General features: G+C 35.3%; 2 protein-coding genes across 2 annotated transcripts; both read left to right on the top strand.

Annotated features, from left to right (window-relative positions):
- The first annotated feature begins 2,795 nt into the window (after nt 1-2,795).
- LOC143614224 (ATP phosphoribosyltransferase 1, chloroplastic-like) lies at nt 2,796-10,276 on the top strand. The gene is made up of 11 exons (XM_077087722.1): nt 2,796-2,942; nt 3,037-3,096; nt 3,793-3,906; nt 5,103-5,168; nt 5,266-5,373; nt 5,478-5,561; nt 6,368-6,469; nt 6,541-6,654; nt 7,482-7,562; nt 7,634-7,753; nt 9,984-10,276. Exons 1-11 carry the CDS (start codon nt 2,913-2,915, stop codon nt 10,077-10,079), a joined length of 975 nt encoding a protein of 324 aa, XP_076943837.1. The 5' UTR covers nt 2,796-2,912; the 3' UTR covers nt 10,080-10,276.
- An 822-nt stretch (nt 10,277-11,098) lies between these two features.
- On the top strand, nt 11,099-17,828 carry LOC143614226 (ribosome biogenesis protein BOP1 homolog). The gene is made up of 19 exons (XM_077087723.1): nt 11,099-11,152; nt 11,775-11,888; nt 11,957-12,048; nt 12,806-12,932; nt 13,066-13,220; nt 13,461-13,578; nt 13,670-13,771; nt 13,865-14,015; nt 14,096-14,204; nt 14,292-14,394; nt 15,596-15,746; nt 15,823-15,955; nt 16,048-16,151; nt 16,239-16,309; nt 16,409-16,469; nt 16,735-16,962; nt 17,073-17,157; nt 17,248-17,426; nt 17,563-17,828. The coding sequence occupies exons 1-19, from the start codon at nt 11,099-11,101 to the stop codon at nt 17,646-17,648; spliced, it is 2,223 nt and encodes a 740-aa protein (XP_076943838.1). The 3' UTR covers nt 17,649-17,828.
- The last annotated feature ends 219 nt before the right edge of the window (nt 17,829-18,047 follow it).

The raw sequence follows: 18,047 nt of genomic DNA, 5'->3' as shown, positions 1-18,047 counted from the left end.
ACACGTGTCGCCCAGTCAGCAATGGGTGAAAATTTGTTTTTGCGGTGTAATGATGTAGGGGCTACAAACTGGGCCCACAGTATCTTTTTTTATTTTTTTCTTTTTATAATTAAACTAAACAAATAAAAACCAAGAAAATTAAATAATAAAATAAAAATGTATTAAAATTAAAAAGAAATACAAAAAATACATAACTAAAAAAAATACATAACTAAAAAAATACATAACTAAAAAAAATACATAACTAAAAAAACAAAACTAAAAAAATACATAACTAAAAAAAAACATAACTAAAAAAAAAGAAACTAATATCCGTAATATTCGCGCATTCTTTCAAGTCGTCGTTGAAACAATAATGCGGCTTCCTCGTGAAACCCCTCCGATTTGAGTGATTCGTAGTCTTCTTTAATTTGACGCAATTCCAACGTCTGGTTCAGCTTTTCTTGTTGTTTTTTGGATGCTCGAAGGTCGTTTCATATTTCCGTGGCATTTGTTTCCAAACGACCGACCAACTCGTTTAATTTTCCGACATCTTCACTGGGCGAAGTATTGAATCGTGTTGACGACGAACCTTCCCCCTTATTTTTTCTCGATTTCCCGCGTGGTCGAGGCAACTCCTGTACTTCTTCGTGGTCGGCTAAATTAACTGCATCGACCAAGAAGAAGCTACGAGCATCGGAGGGTGTGTTTGGTGTGCTCGGATTTGTCGATGACGATGTCTTCGACTTTTTTGAAGGCCGGGATAAGCCGGCTCGCCGGGCGACCGGAACGGTTGGTGCCCCGTTCCATTTCGTGCACTCGCGTAGTTTTTTCCAACAATTCAAATACTTGAACGGTTTCCCGGACCGCATAAAAGTTTGGCCTTGAGCTCGAAAGTCGCTCAAGGCTTGAGTTATAATGTCTCCGTCGTTATGCCCTCTACGCCAGTCGGGCCCCTGCAACCGGTTAATTATCCCAGGAAAATTTTTGACAATCGGCGTTAAGCCCCTTCCAGTGGGCTTGAACCGCTTCTTTTCCCCGGTAGTCTTCGGGTTTATCGGTTATCGCGAGCCAAGCTTCAAATACTTTCTTCCAAAACACCCCGGTGGCTTGAAAGTTAGCTAAAAATTAAAATTATTTGTCACAATCAGTATACATTTTAATAAACACTAAATACATTTTTAATAAATACTTAATATTAAAAAATTTACCGACGTCGAGATCCTCCGAAATGACGATCCAAGCCCTTGCGAGGGCCACCTCCTCCTCGCTCCAATGCTTGTATGGATCACATTGCGCCATCGGCTCCCCCGGTTGTTTCTTTTTGTGTTTTCGGGTCGCCTTTTAGCTTGAACTGGAGGCCCGCGCCATTTGCGTTTCCGGCACCGTCACCGGCTCCGACTCCGGTGGTGTAGACCCAAACGCCGGCATTAAGTTTTGGGCATGAGATAGTTGGCGTACATGTTTACGTTCGGGTTGGGAAATTGAAACGGATAGCTCGGTTGGTTTAAGTTCATCGGGTTCCATCGTAAGTTCACGTTCGGTTGGTTTTGCGAACCATGAAGTTGACCGAAAGGAGGGAATGGGTGGTTCGGTTGGTTCAGGTTGCTTCTAGGATTCATATTGCTAATTTTTTTGTAAGAATTTGGGTATGAATTTTGTATAAAATAGAGAATAAGGTGGATGTTTATATATATATATATATATATATATATATATATTGTTTTAATTAAATTTTTTTTTTACTTTTGATCGTTGCAACGGTCAAATGAATATAATATTATTATTATTTAAATCAAGCCGGCGACAAGATAACCCTGCCCCCGCCCCTTTTCGCCCAAAAATCACCGGGGGGGGGGGGCGGTGTTCCACCCTCTTGTCACCCCTCGTTGCCCCTATCCTCGCCCCACTACAGCCAGCCTTAGGTTATGTTCTTTTCAATAGGATCTAAACATAATTCTATATCAAATTACTTTATTTTTATTTGTAAATTTCACATTTTTTTAAAACGAGACTTTATTGTATTTAGGCTATCGCATTCTCCAAATTTGGAGAGCCCGATGTCCTACTCTGGCCAGACTATGTTGTCTTAACCGGGCTCACACTGGTTTCAGAGTTTGGCATGAGCGTTCCCTTGGGAAACCATACCACCGACTGTCACTTGAAAGTAATTGTGCAACCCCTGAAGCTGAACTCTCTGGCGTAACACACGGTGGAACGAAAACCCGGATGAGCTCAGGGTTTGAACTGACAACCCTTGTACAATACCTAGTTCAAATAATTTATTGGCAATATCTACCTAAAAGAAATACTAGTGATATTCGAACTTAAATCTCCCCTGAAAAATTCAAGTCTCCTACCACTAAACCTTCACACTCGTCAAAACAAAAATAAAAAAATGACAAAAATTTTAAGTTTAAATATACATAAGATACCCACAATAAAAGTTAAAAAAAGTGAAAAGAAATATATACTTTAACCAAAAGTCAATATTAATCTATTACAAACGTTTTATTAATGGAAAATTTGAACAACTTTTGCAGATCCGAAAGGCCACATCCGTAAACGTTGACCAACGATCTCCGTCTATCTGACTCACTTCCAAATAAAGTTAACGCAGCCTCGTCATATTTGTCACATCATTCAATTCAACATCAACATTCAAAAACAAACAAACAACGCACCTGAGGGAGGGATCCAACGGCGGCGTTGCACATTCTCCCCGTAAAATAATAACACACATGCAAACGTTTCTCCACCAATGCCCCGTCGTCGCCGGCGGCTTCATCCAACAACCGCTTCCGTCCGTTAAATTGAAATTGAACGTGTCGTGTTGTTCCTCCGTGACGTCACCGACGGCTGTGAAGGAAAATGCAGTGAGTAAATCTACAGAGAGGAATGAGATTAGGCTTGGCTTGCCTAGTAAAGGTCGAATGGCTTCTGATACTCTCGATCTTCTCAAAGTATTCATTTCATTTCGTTTCGTTTCTAACCGCTTCGTCTTTTATTATTATTATTATTTTATATATTAACTGCGTTTAAATTTTGTTATGTAAGGATTGTCAATTATCGGTGAGGCAAACGAATCCAAGGCAATACGTTGCGGATATTCCTCAGGTTAGGGATTTGTAACAAGCATATGATAATAATAAATGTAGTAATGTTTTAAGTCAGGTGAATAATTCCAAATTAGTTTTGCCTTTTGTCAAATAGGACAAATAAGCTATTGTTGCAAGTTATGCTTTTATTATGTAGCAGGTTTGCCATCAGAAATCAGCGGTTTGACACTCTGACTGTTATATTAATGAATATAGGGAACCAGATAATAGTAGAATAATTGATATGCAGGAATATTAGGTAAAGTGGATTACGGTAAAATGTTATAGTTAACTGAGAACATTGGTTTAAGTCTACGTGAAGGCTAAGTTAGACGAATCGGTGAATTTGTTTTACTTCATGCTGTGTTCAACTAATAATTGATAGGGATTTGTAACCAGCACAATAAATGAAGTAATGTTTTAGGTTTGGCAAATACTTCCAAATTAGTTTTGCCTTTGTCAATTAGGACAAATAAACTATTGTTTCAAGTTTGACCGTATCATCAAAATCAGTCATGCTTTATGTAGTAGCAGGTTTGGTATCATAAATCAATGACCTGACTATATTGTGAATTAAAGTTGGGAAGAATATGTTATCTTAAAGAAAACATTGTGATTAGATGCATAAGCATGCTACTTGATGTGATGGAAGTATTAAACTTGTGGCAAAAGTTTACATGGTTGAAAGTGATGTATTTACAATATGTAATTGCAGATTGCAAACTTAGAAGTCTGGTTTCAGCGACCTAAAGACATTGTACGGAAACTGGTTTCAGGGGATCTAGACTTTGGTATTGTTGGTCTTGACACGTTTAGTGAATATGGACAGGTAACACAATGTAAGGAACAATATGCTGTATATTGTCCTAATTGATAATTATTCTTGTTTCTAGCTGGCATGGCCTCTTCTGTGTTTATGTGTTGTTTTCCTATTTAGTATATGTTATGTGTAACACATTTTGTTTTCATGTATTTCGTTTTGGCAGTTTGGCTACTTTTGAGTAACATTCTTAAATGAATTAATTTTTAAATTTTCTAGCCATTTCATCATCTAATATAATTTGCATAGGAGTTACAAGCACTGATTATGCTTCTGAATGCTTTATAACATATATAGGTTCTTTAAACAGATATCAATAGTTTGGAGAGGATATTACAATGACAACATGTACAAAGTACAAGTTTCAAACTGAACTGATATATCTTGTTTCACTTTTGGTCATTAACTTATTCATGATTATCAATTATGTTACCATGAAGTTACTATATGCGTTATCTGATTCTTAAAGGCGTGTTTTGGTGATTAGACACTTTTGATGAATTTTTATAACTTTGGTATATGTTGCCAGAGTGAAATTAATGCTAAAAAGTTGTTTAGTTTGCACAGTTTGACATGACATAATTGACAATCTGAAGAACCAGTATTTGTTATGGAATCATGGTATTACAAAGGGATGCAAGTTTTATGCAACCTAATTTCTCAAGCTGAAGATATGTATTAGTATTACAGTATTAGAAGTAGGCCTGTAAATGCTAACCAAAAGTACTGATGACTTACGAGTTTCTAATTTGATAATAGGTAAATATCAGGATTTAATAGAACCAAGTTCAAATTCATGCTTAACTGTTACTCAGATACGAAGTCGATCTATGTGTATTTCAATTAACTTTGATCAATGGTTATTGATTATTTCAAACTTGAATACAAATATTATATCCGTATCTCCACCTTCATATACAAAATTGCTAAATATAGTGTAAAATAATTGCTTTATTTGGATTTAAAATATTGCTCACAATTTTTTCTAAGATATCACCTTAGTCGAATTCGAATCTCGTTGATATCATATGGTGTTTGTCGATTTTGAATTTAGATATTGATTTGTTAATATCCATTGTATTCAAATTTGCTATTTGGATGTCACTTCATATACTTTCATGAATTTTGCTTGACACGTCTTCATTCTTTTGAGTGTTTTTCTTTATAGCATTGATTATAGTTATGTTTGTTGATTGTTTCTCTAGGGAAATGAAGATCTAATTATTGTCCATGATGCACTCGCATATGGAGATTGTCGTTTATCTCTTGCTGTAAGTCGCTCTTCTCTTTAATAACTGATTTAAGAACATTAACTATTATTTCATAACATCAAACTACACGTGTGACATTTTCTTCTCTACTTTTTAGATTCCAAAATATGGGATTTTTGAGGGCATTAATTCACTAAAGGAGCTAGCACAAATGCCTCAGTGGAGTGCTGAGAAGCCTCTAAGAGTTGCAACTGGTTTCACTTATGTAACCAATTCATTTCTTAAGAAATATTATCACAGCTTTTTTTTAGTATTTTGACCAAGTTGAAAGTTGACTTTGGTCTTTGCATCGCTTTTCCCTATCTGCAGCTGAGTCCCAAATTTTTGAAAGAAAATGGTATTGAGCATGTAGCCTTTTCAACTGCTGACGGAGCACTGGAGGCAGCTCCTGCTGTGAGTCTTTCTTTCCTCAGTCAGAAACTATTCCAATTGCTAGTTAAACGGGCCATGTTTCCGGGTTGGTGGATTGAACCCTAAAATTTTACCCAAACCCTGACACCACTTGAACCCGAAAATTGTGTAACGCACATGAACTGAAGACGACACATGTATTCGCGGGTTGACTCGAACACGACCCGTTTGACCCGATTTTCTTACATATTAACACTTTAGATTCTAGTTTTAAAGTATATATTTGTTTTTTTGAAGCAATTATGCTTTTAACATATATTTTTTTGTTTTAACTTAATTTAAAGTTTTAAATTTTAGCATAAGAATACCCTAATAGCTTAAAGTCCTACAAATCACGTTATGAAAGAATTTAATAATAAATTGATAAAATGGGTCAAATCGCGAACCCATTAGGTTGACACGAACACGACCTGTTTAGCCAAACATGTTAGCGGGTTTGACTCGAAACTGACCCGAACTTGTTTAAATTAAACCCAAACCCCCGAATTTCATGTTAGCAATTGACACCCCTGATACACGAATATAAAGTGTATCCAGGTTAGGGTTGAATTTTTTACACGAATAAATATACAGGTCGTGTTTGGGTTAGACGGTTCAACCGCTAACGTGACCGATTGACCACTAAAGCGACATCTTAAACGGTTCAAGCTCTGATTGTTACTATTTTGTATGCATAGATTTCTATGAAAATTAAAACTTATGCAGTGACTCATCTTCATATATGTTGTTTCTGGTAGCAAATGAATCTTTGTATGTTTATGTTTATGTTTTTTCACTTGTTTCTTTAGATGGGAATAGCTGATGCTATTGTGGATCTTGTTAGTAGTGGGACCACATTGAAAGAAAACAATCTCAAAGAAATTGAAGGTGGAGTACTGCTAGAAAGCCAGGTGAAGTTTATTTGTACAGCCTGGCAAGCCTTTCTTAGTTTTTCAATTTGCTGACTAGAAATATTTTTCAGGCTGTCATGGTTGCTAGCAAGAAGTCCTTAATCCAGCGGAAAGGTTTATTGGACATCACACACGAGATTCTTGAAAGATTCGAGGCGCATTTGAAGGCGATCGATCAATTTACAGTAAGCTGATATTTTTTAAATGGGGCAAATTAAAAAAAAAATACCGAATATACACATTCAAAATACTTAAAATATCTTATGTATCCTTTTTATTGAATACATTTTATAATATAACCATTATACATTTATTTTTCTCCTTACACTTCAAATTCTAATATCCTTATGCAAATTTTATATTATGGTTTTCGCTTGGGTAAATATGAAATTATACCAAGTTTTGAGGGATACATGAAATTATTTCTTGTTTATAAATGGGATTGAATCAAATAATAACCAAGTTTCAATATTGTTTATTAAAATAACTCACTAATCTCTAACAATAAAACCATTTAACTTTCATTATTGTAAATTTATTTTATTAATGTTAAATTTTCTTAAACTTTAGTGACTTAAATGGAACATACATAAAATTAAGTTACTATATAGTGTAGTGATATCTCTTTCCAACTTGAGTTAAATGAAATGCTCTAAAACTTAGTTATTATTTAGTGAATTTTCTTTTTCTTCATAATTACCCCTGCTTCAGGTTAATTTGAAAAAAAAAGGTTGCTTATTAGTAACCAAATTTCATATATGTTCCTTATGCGTCACTTAATTTTAACCTATTCTTTTAAACATTTATAAAATATTTCACAACATTGAAACGTGAGTGATTTTTATAGTTAACAAAAAGTGTGAGTGACTTTTGGTTAACACTGAAGAAACTTTGTTGCTATTAAGTGAAATATTCATTTTTATGTATCTATTTTTCATCTTCCATTCTAGGAAATAGGTGCCTTTGAGTTTTATGTCTAATATAGTAATTTTAAACAAATAATGCATCTCAGGTAGTTGCCAACATGAGAGGAAGCAGTACAGAGGAAGTAGCGGAGAGAATTTTAAGCCAACCGTCTTTATCTGGTCTTCAGGTGAAGTTTTAACTGCATGTGTTTTAAATTACTAAACCTGCAAATTAAACGTGCATTTTAAATATGCGCAGGGACCAACTATAAGTCCAGTCTTCCGTAAAGTTAACGGTGTGGCAACGCCGGATTATTATGCTATAGTAATTTGTGTACCCAAAAAGAAGTTGTACAAATCTGTTCAGCAGCTCAGAGCGGTACAGGATCTGAATCTCGACTTGTGTGATATTATTATTAATAATCAATTATAATTTTATATGCTAGTATTTTCTTGTTGAAGTAGAGGTGGCAAGATGGGTGGGTCAGGCGGGTAGGGTAACGGATCAAATGGTATTGCCGGGTTAAGTTGGGTTGACTCCCGTGTTATGAATGAGTACTAAAATTATGTTATTAGGGGTGTAAACAAAACAAACTGAGCCCTAGCTCCATTAACTCGAGCTCGGCTCGTTTCGAGCTCTATCTTCTACTCGAACCAGGCTTGTAAGTAGTTTTTCAAGCTCGAGCTTGTTTATTGTTTGTTAATTCTTCTATTTACATTTTTAATTTTATTATTTTAATCATAAGTATAGCATAATATTTATTATTTAGTTATTTTTATTATCAACTGTTGTATATAAATTTAAGGGAAAATTCCCAAAATAGCCCATTTGAGGGGAGAGATTCCCCATTTGACCCCCATTTTTTTAATATTCCCAAACAGTTCATGCCAAACTCGTTGGCGATGACAAGTTTAAAACCACATTCGTCGACGCCGATAACTTTTGAAATCCAATCAGAAGCATGCCACGTGTTCCAAGTTTGTCGTCCTAGACAGTTTTTGAACCAAACTTGGGTGTGGACGACCAAACTAACTTATTTGTTTTTTTTTTAATATTTAATTATTATAATTAGTTTTACTCATATTTAGTTTTTCTTTTATAACTTTTATAATATAAAATTTTACAAAATTTCGAATATACTGTTGAGACGAGCTTATTTTTATCTACGAGCCGATATAAATTTTACTTTAAACCGAGTTAGGCCAAATTTATGTCGCAATGTACAATAAGAACTTGACCCTACTTGTTTTGAATAAAATTTATATCGGCACGTTGATAAAAACAAGCACGTCTCAACGGTATATTCGAATTTTTTTTAAATCTTATATCTTAAAAGTTATAAAAGAAAAACTAAATATGAGTAAAATTTAATGTAGTATTTAAATATAGAAGAAAACAAATAACTTACATGGAAATAGATTAGTCAAAGCCCGAATTTGTTTTGAAATACCCAGTCAACGCTGAATTTGTTTTAGGTGGGACGACGGGTTTGGTTCAAAACTTATCGGAGCCGGCGGAATTCGATCAAAACTTGCCGCGTTGACGAATTTGTAACACGCTGTTGGTTTTGGTTGGCTCAAACAAATCTTGTCGCCGCTGACGAGTTTGACATGGACATTTTGGGAATATTCAAAAAAGAGGGTCATATGCCATATGGGGAATCTCTCTCCTCAAATGGGCTATTTTGGGAATTTTCCCTAAATTTAATTATAGAGTTAAGTGCCATTTTAGTACCTGTGGTTTGGCCAATTACGCAACTTCAGTACCTATTCTTTATTTTGTGCAAATGGCTACCTCAGTTTCAAAAACTTGTATTTTTAGTACCTTTTTTCTAACCCCGTCTATTTTTTTCCGTTAAGTCAGAGATAATTTGATAACTTCGTTATTTTCTTTGTTTTTTTTCTTTTCTTTTAAACGCTTATATCTAGTAAACCCTAAATCCCCAAATCATAACATCAAAATCCAAATCATAAATCCCCGAATGTCGTAAAAATTCAAACCCTATGATGATATGGAGAAAAGGTTTGGGGATTTAGGATTTGGATTTCGATGTTATGATTTGGGGATTTAGGGTTTACAAGATATAAGTGTTTAAAAGAAAAGAAAAAAACAAAGAAAATAACGAAGTTATCAAATTATCTCTGACTTAACGGAAAAAAATAGACGGGGTTAGAAAAAAGGTACTAAAAATACAAGTTTTTTGAAACTGAGGTAGCCATTTGCACAAAATAAAAAATAGGTACTAAAGTTGCGTAATTGGCCAAATCACAGGTACTAAAATGGCACTTAACTCTTAATTATAATATAAAAAAGATTATATAATTAATAGGCTCGTGCTAAGGCTAGAGCTTGTTTAAGCTGGGTTTGGTTTGAGCTTTTAGCTAGCCGATCTCAAGTACTCACGCCTCATGGGCAGCTTGGCTTGTTTACACCCCACCCCTGCTTTCAACCCATTCGACTTGTCTCACTTTTAGCTATCTGATTGACCCGTTCACCTATTAGAGTGAACCATAACATGGATCTATCGCATCTGTGACTGAGACCCTAATTGTTACAGTCTGCCCTTCCTATAAAGTTGCTTTATATTTGGCCTTTTCTGATGGTGCAGATTGGAGGTAGTGGAGTTTTGGTGTCTCCTTTGACCTATATTTTTGATGAAGAAACTCCAAGATGGAATGAGCTTCTTTCAAAGCTCGGGCTTTAAGTTGTTGCAAACTCGCAGTGGCGGGTCTCAAAGACCGAGCCGCTTTTTTGACTTTTAATTTATTTGCTATGTTGTATCTCAAGAACCATGGTCATTGCTTGCTTAAAAAATCAGCCTGTGATGAAGCTTCTTCATAATGAACACCTGTTCCCATATAGTCTGAATTCTTATTCGCATGTTGGATTCAGAATTTTTTTATATAGATTGTTTTTATCTGTGATAGAGGTGTTGATCGTAAACTCCGTCTTCAAGGATTGTTATGTGATTTATTACGCTTTGTTAGTCGTTTTTGTATTGCAGTGTATTTTTTACGGTATTTCTATTGATGTGCCATGTAAAAGGTAACGTTTTAGTATCCAGATATACATCACATATTCACATGCATCTACTAGAGCCAACTCTATCTCTATAAAAACTGGTAACATGTCAGTCAGTTATTGGTTTAATACAATCTGTTAGAGCATATTTGTGATTGATATTAGTTAGAAGACATGATTTTTTAAATACTGTTAGTACATAACCTTTCACCTTGTAACCCCTAATTCCCTAAACACAACAATCAATACAACTTACAATTTTGTACACGTGCAACGTGTTCTGATTTGATCCAATGCCTAACGGATAGATGTGCACAATATCGGGTTTTTTTTGATACCCGGAACTGGGTAGGAACCGGATTTTTTGTCATCGGGTACAGAATGGAACCAGTTCCAGTTAGGAACCGGACCCGACCCGTTGGAGTAATATGGGAACCCAGTGGAACTGGGTAGGGTAGGAACCCGGCCCGGGTTTTACGTATAAACCAGGTACACCGGTTGTTTTTGAAATTTAAACCTTATGACCGTTTGAAACCAGTTCCGACGGCTATATAGCCGTTTTTGACCGTTGGAACTGGTTTTTTAACTATATACACCTTACACGCATACTATAAATAGCTATGTGGTATGTAAAACTTGTTAAAACACTTTCAAAACTCTAAAACACACTTTAAATCACAATTAAGTTTAAACCGGCAATCAATGGCAAATAACGACGACGTTGTTATGGTCATCGAAACAACGCGATGCTCCGAGGTTTGGGTTCATTATGATTTGTGTGTTATGATCGACTCACAAGAGATGGCCCGATGCAAGTATTGTTCCAATACACAAGTGATATGTGGAATCCACTTTTGTATAATCTAGTTTGCAACCATGGTGGGCGGAACAACCAGATCGTGTGTTTTTATTGATTTTTTTTTTATTTTAGCAATCTTAATGTCCAACCAGGTTGCCAATAGGCATAGTCTAAAAAGACACATTTCGATCATACTTTCTTTTGCATTGTACATGCGAAAATACACACCAAAACTCCAATGATACCCATGAGGGACAATAGCTCGTTGTTTGGCTGGCTTATTAGCGTGGATACAAAAATATAACCCCTTACATTGAGGTAGGGATAGAAAGATTTGTGTAAGTTAAAAGAGCCGAACTGGCTTATATATAAGTTATGAAAAGAAGAAAAAAGAGTTTTGTGGGTAAAAGCCAGAAAGTTTTAGATCAATGGGGGCCAGAACGTAAAACGAAATAATATCAAATGGAATATTAGGGTTTTGCCATTCCAGCGGTTGTATAAACCCTGCCCTTACTTCCGCGGCGTTCATTATTTATCTCCTCCGGTTCTGAATTTGATTTATATTTATATTTATTGAAGATGAAGAAGAAGGAAACGGTAGAGAAACCGGAAGTTATCTTCGAAGAAGAAGCTGTTCATAGTGACTCTGATGATAGTATACTCAGTCCAGTTGTTTCTGATGATGATTATGAGGTATCTTTTATTCTAGGGCTAGGGCTTTTTATTGTTTCTTATGAACTAAGTAATCAACAACATTTTAGGCCTTTTCTGATGAAGACGCTACAAATAATTCAGATTCAGAATTACTGGAATCAGAAGAAGATAGTGATGATGAGGTACATGCCAATATAATATTCTTACTTACTACCTCTTTGCCCACCTGTATCGTAAATAGACATTACATTACATTATCCAAAAAATGAATGAAGAATAATACTAAAACAGAGTTCATCACCAAGATAATGGTTTTCAGCAAACATTTCTATAACAGTTCGTCAAAATAAAAACAGATTCATGAACTTAGTTAGAGATATTATCTAAACACTAGCAACCCTACCTTATGAACGATTTGGGCCCAGTAAATTACCATCACAAAATGAGTATCCGCTCTCTCTCTCTCTCTCTGTATGTGTGTGTTTTGAGAATGAAACAGAGGTTAGATGAGGATGAAGATGCAATTGAAAAAGGGGTTGGATCGAGTAAATTAAAATCAAAACTTTGCCGCTTACCAGTGAATGAGGATGTAGATCACGGCGGCGAGTCCAACGCAATTGTAGCACATGGCGGTGACGGATTGGTTGTGGGAGGAGGGATAGGTGACTGAGATGAAACCATACCGGCAGACGACGCTCGCCGACCCATGGTTTCTTTTTCATTGGAAGGACCAACCCAAACAACCCATTCATTTAGAATTTACAATCTGTTTTGACCCGCGATGACATTTTGGATCTTATAAAGTGACCCTTTTTAACCCATGTAGTTTAATTGTTTTACTCAATCTAACCCGTATAATTTAAAAACCAGCCCAAACTGACCCAAACAAGGTTTGGGTCAGGATTGCTACCTCTATATGTGATGTCTAGTTATTTATATATATTGTTATAATGCCAGGATCAACAGAACCCTAGCAATGATGATGGACTGAGTGATGGAGTTGATGATCATGATCAAGGAGATGGAAGTGCAAGTGAGGATTCTCGTGAAGTGGTAGACGAGAGTGATTCATCAGAAGATGAGGTCTGTTATAGTTATAATACTTTTCAGTTTCAGCTTTTATATTGTTCGACCTATCTAAAGTCATTTGGGTGTATAATTTTTTATAAATTTGTTATGGCTTTAATGGTTATTGTTGATATACCTTTTGTTATAGGTTGGTCCTCGTAACACCATTGGAGATGTGCCTTTAGAGTGGTACAATGATGAGGAACATATTGGATATGATGTTACTGGAAAGAAAATCAAGAAGAAGGAGAAGTTGGATAAACTGGATTCGTTTCTCGCCAAAACTGATGATGCAAATAGTTGGTGAGTTGTACAGTTGTTTTAACTTTTTTACTAGCTAAACTTGTACGCTGTAGAAGGTTTTTTATAACTTAGAAGGTTTATAGGCTAAACACATAATGGCAGTATGAAGTAGCAAAGTTGTGGACAACTGAGAACTGATATCAGATGTTTATATAGCTTTGCTTGCTGAGATATTAGATATGATGTTAAAATGATTATTTGCGTTGTTGGTTCTAGGTTGACTTTTTTTAAAATTTTCAGGCGTAAGATCATGGATGACATTGAAGATGAGGAAGTAGAACTTACTAAAGAAGAAACTAAGATGATTCGTAGAATGTTGAAAGGAAGAGCACCTCATGCTGATTTTGATCCACATGCGGTATGTGTTATTTTGTGTAATAAAGGATCTATACGTTTTCTGTTTGTAGCTATCATCTTTTTTATGACATAACTTATTGCTATCTTTGCAGCCTTATGTTGATTGGTTTGCGTGGGATGGTGCTAAGCATCCACTTTCAAACGCACCAGAACCAAAAAGGCGGTTTATTCCTTCAAAATGGGAAGCCAAAAAGGTAAACACTTTCACGTCTAGTTCTTCATAAGATTGTGACATCCCTTTTGCATGTGATCTTAAGATTTTTAATCTTGTGGTTGTTTTTCATCAGGTTGTTAAGTATATTAGGGCAATTAGAAAGGGGCTGATAAAGTTTGACAAGCCAAAAGAACAACCCCGTTTTTATAACTTATGGGGCGACGAAACTGAACAATCAGGGCATGGATTATCATATATACCTGCACCTAAAGCTAAATTACCAGGTTTGACTAGCTTATTTCAAACTTGTACCATTTGACTTTTTTGTAACCAAAATATTAACAACACAATGGCTTACTTGCAGGACATGAAGAATCTTATAACCCTTCTATGGAATACATTCCAACACAAGAAGAGATTAATGCTTATCAGCTTATGTTTGAGGAGGACCGACCCAAGTTCATCCCAAAGCGGTAACATAGTAACTTTGATTTTCGTTTATTCTATTCTTGCTTTAGCGTTAATTTAAAGTTTTTATTAAAATCTATATCTATTTCTAGGTTCACATCTTTGAGAAGTGTTCCAGCTTATGAAAAGAGTGTTCGTGAAACGTTTGATCGATGCCTAGATTTGTATTTGTGCCCTAGGGCCAGAAAGAAGCGTGTAAGTGTTTCACTACTGTACATGTACATAGGCTTGTAAATGAACTGATCAACTGAACGAACATGAAGGGGGCTTGTTCGTGTTTGTTTGTTTAACTTTAGCTTGACAGTAGAACAAACACTTAACTGGGCAGGTTTTTTGTTCATGCTCTTTCATTAAGAAAGCAAACATGTTCGTGTTCACTTAACCATAGCCTAACAAATGACTGAATACTTAGGCAGTTAGGCGGACATATTTTTTTCTTCATTTTTGTTAATTAAGAAAGCAAACCTGTTTGTTTATGTTTGTTCAATTGCATTTAAACAAACAATTCATAAAAAAGAATTTTATTGGGTTATTATCTCTAGTTTTTAAATTCAGTTTTATATGAAAAATACTCGGCAAATTGGATTTTAATAATCCCAACTTAATGCAATTGGCCGATAATAATCCCAGCTTTGAAAATAGCTGTCACTGGTCCCAATTTTCACACTATTTGTTTTCATTGGACCTCCGTTAAAAAAAACTTAACGGCGTTAAGTTTTTTTCAAATTTCAAACTGATATTTTAGGGCTTTTGATCGAAATGAGGATACGAGTCGATTGATGTAAAACTTACTTCCAAACGGTGGTCCAAACGACTAAAGGATGCTTCGATTCTGATGTTTAAACTTTAAATTAACAAAAATCAAGCTGTTTGGAGCGCCGTTTCGAGCTAAGTTTTACATCAATCAATTCGTATTTTCATTCCGATCAAAAGCCCTAAAAGATCAATTTAAAATTTGGAAAAAACTTAACGTCGTTAAATTTTTTTTAACGGAGGTCCAATGAAAACAAATAGTGTCAAAGTTGGGACCAGTGATAGCTATTTTCAAAGTTGGGATTATTATCGGCCAACTGCATTAAGTTGGGATTATTAAAGTCCAATTTTCCTTATCATATAAAGATCTCTCCTGCGGTTGTCATGTGTTTAGATTTACTGAATGAATATACTAATGAACATAAACGATCCTAAATGAACAGATACACATGAAGGTAAGTCTATATAAATGAACGTTCGCGAACATAAATGAACGAGCAAGACATGTGTTCTTGTTTGATTGTTTAAAATTTTTGGTTGGTTATCTAAATGATGTACTTTTTATTTTCTTTTAGTAGTTTTATACAACTCCCATGATGTTTACAGTATTTTGATTTAACATTAATCTTTATTGGTATTTTAGATCAATATCGACCCCGAGTCTTTAAAACCAAAGCTTCCGAGTCGCAAGGATCTTAAACCATACCCGACAACGTGTTATCTTGAATATAAAGGCCATACGGGTCCAGTTGTATCAGTTTGTACTGACCCATCTGGACAACATATTGCTTCTGGTAAACATTTTGTTAAGTTGATGTTTTCTTTCTTTTTTTTTTCTCCTTTTTTTACCTTTTTTATTGATTAATGTAGGCTCACATGATGGAACTGTACGTATCTGGGAAGTTGAAACCGGTAGATGCATCAAAATTTGGGAACTTGGTGAACCTGTGCAGCATGTTGCATGGAATCCTTTACCCGAGCTTCCTATTTTGGCAGTTTCCATGTAAGATTATTGTATCAATATACTTTATTTAACATTTTTTGTTGTAATTTGTTTTAAAAGGTGAACAATTGTATGATTTTACAAATTTGAAGGGGACAAGATGTTTTTGTTCTGAACACTGGGCTTGAGAAAGAAGAAAGTAAGACTATTGCAGATCTTTTGCGTGTTGAAGCTACATCCGCCACAGATGATTCTGGTCAGTGTTTTTTGCTACTTTTTTGGGTTTTTTTTAGATTTGACTTTTATTGACTTTAGTTTTTTTTTATTTTTTTATCGCTTTTAGAGAGTGCAGGGTCAAGTGTAAGCTGGTCTCAGTATGATAAATATGAAGGAATTAGGATCAAACACTTTAAGGTACACATTTACGTTATTTATAACTTCGTTTTTTAGAAGCAAACGAATCGATATCTTAATTTGTATGCAACATCTTCACATGTTTTTGTGTTACTGTAGACTGTGTCTTCAGTGGAATGGCATCGAAAAGGAGACTATTTTTCAACTGTTATGCCTGCAGATATCCTTTTCTTTCTTTACTTTAAATACACACACACACATAGGGATAGGATCATGAGAAAACTCATTCATTGTGAGAAGACCAAAAAATGTATACTACATATATGCAGTATATATATATAGTATGATATACTGCATATATGTAGTATGATTTATATGTAATATGAACCTTTTTAGTTTTTTCTTTTCCTTCTCATGATCCCTCCTCTATATACATATAGACAATCTGTATAGCTTGATTGTTTTATTTTGACTTACCTGCTTACGTGAATCAAAAGCCGTATTAATACACTTGCTCTCGAAGAAAGTTACCCAAAGATTACCGTTCAAGTTGTACGGCCTACCTGTTTCTTCAACTTTTCATCCTACACGATCCATCTTTTTCGTTTCTACAAAAAAGACTGTTCGTGTTTATGATCTTCTGAAGAAAAAGTTCATCAAAAAGCTCGATGCCGGAGTTCGTGAAATCTCATCTATTTCCATTCATCCTGGTGGTATATTCACGTCCCCTATCTTGGTTTATTATTCTAGCTTTGGAACATTTAAACATTTAAAATAAATAAAACAATAAGTCAATAACGGGTTGTATTGTGTTGTAATGCAGGTGACAATGTTATTGTGGGGAGTAAGGATGGAAAGCTATGTTGGTTTGACATGGATCTTTCATCAAAACCATACAAGATTCTCAAGTATGTGAATGTTTTTTTAGTTTTTATCGCCTAAAAGTTATCACATGTGTGTGCTGACGTGGCTTTTTTGGTTGTCCTGTGTTGATGCAGATCTCATCCTAAGGATATAACGAATGTGGCGTTTCATCGCACCTACCCGTTGTTTGCATCGTCTTCGGATGATTGCACCGCCTATGTTTTCCATGGGATGGTGTATTCGGATTTGAACCAGAACCCGCTTATTGTTCCTTTGGAGATTCTTCATGGTCATAAGAGTGTTAACGGAAGAGGTTGGTTTCTAGCATACTCATAGTTTTAGCGCATGTGTGTGTGTGTGTGTGTAGAGGGGCATTATTTTCAGAAGTATGCATAGTTTGCATTTAAATGTATCTTTGAAGCTGATGGGTTGTTTATGTGATTTTATAGGTGTGCTGGACTGCACGTTCCACCCGAGGCAGCCATGGTTGTTTACTGCAGGGGCTGATTCTGTGATCAAGCTGTTCTGTCACTAGATTTGTAGGAATTAACCATTGTTTGTACAACACGTGGACGTCAACGGATTCTAGGTGGCGGTGGTGGTTAATTCAGCGTTTGCACAAGGTCGTTCTTGTTGTACTTGCGTGAGATTGAGTTCAGTTTTGTCGTTGTAGGAACTGCAAACACGAAATTTGGTGGTTATTGTGACTTTATTTAATTTTGAGTTGAGGTGTTTTATATAAATTAAACCAAATCAGATGCATTAACACAGAAGTATCTTGCTCACATTCTTGAACCTAATTTAAGTCTTATAATGAAGTTTTTGGTTTAATAGTTAATTCTAAATGTCTGCTGATTCGTGAGGTCTGAACCCATTTATCTGAGAGAGTTAGTTTTTGTATTAATTACTGCAACAAAAACGAGTTACAATATCA

Source organism: Bidens hawaiensis, unplaced genomic scaffold (assembly GCF_021521415.1).
Source record: "Bidens hawaiensis isolate Kalapana, Puna unplaced genomic scaffold, B.hawaiensis_p1.1 tig00039247_1, whole genome shotgun sequence".
NCBI classification, from domain to species: domain Eukaryota; kingdom Viridiplantae; phylum Streptophyta; class Magnoliopsida; order Asterales; family Asteraceae; genus Bidens; species Bidens hawaiensis.
The sequence above is the reverse complement of the archived record's forward strand: the minus strand, read 5'-3'. Positions and strand labels throughout refer to the sequence as shown.

Excerpts from the sequence above, each read along its gene's own strand:
- LOC143614224 (XM_077087722.1), top strand. The coding sequence starts at position 2,913 with ATGGCTTCTGATACTCTCGATCTTCTCAAA. Across the intron at positions 5,562-6,367 it reads CACTGGAGGCAGCTCCTGCT|ATGGGAATAGCTGATGCTAT; the intron begins GTGAGTCTTTCT and ends TTGTTTCTTTAG. Across the intron at positions 6,470-6,540 it reads GAGTACTGCTAGAAAGCCAG|GCTGTCATGGTTGCTAGCAA; the intron begins GTGAAGTTTATT and ends AATATTTTTCAG.
- LOC143614226 (XM_077087723.1), top strand. The coding sequence starts at position 11,099 with ATGGCAAATAACGACGACGTTGTTATGGTCATCGAAACAACGCGATGC. Across the intron at positions 13,772-13,864 it reads CAAAATGGGAAGCCAAAAAG|GTTGTTAAGTATATTAGGGC; the intron begins GTAAACACTTTC and ends GTTTTTCATCAG. Across the intron at positions 16,152-16,238 it reads ATCCGCCACAGATGATTCTG|AGAGTGCAGGGTCAAGTGTA; the intron begins GTCAGTGTTTTT and ends TATCGCTTTTAG.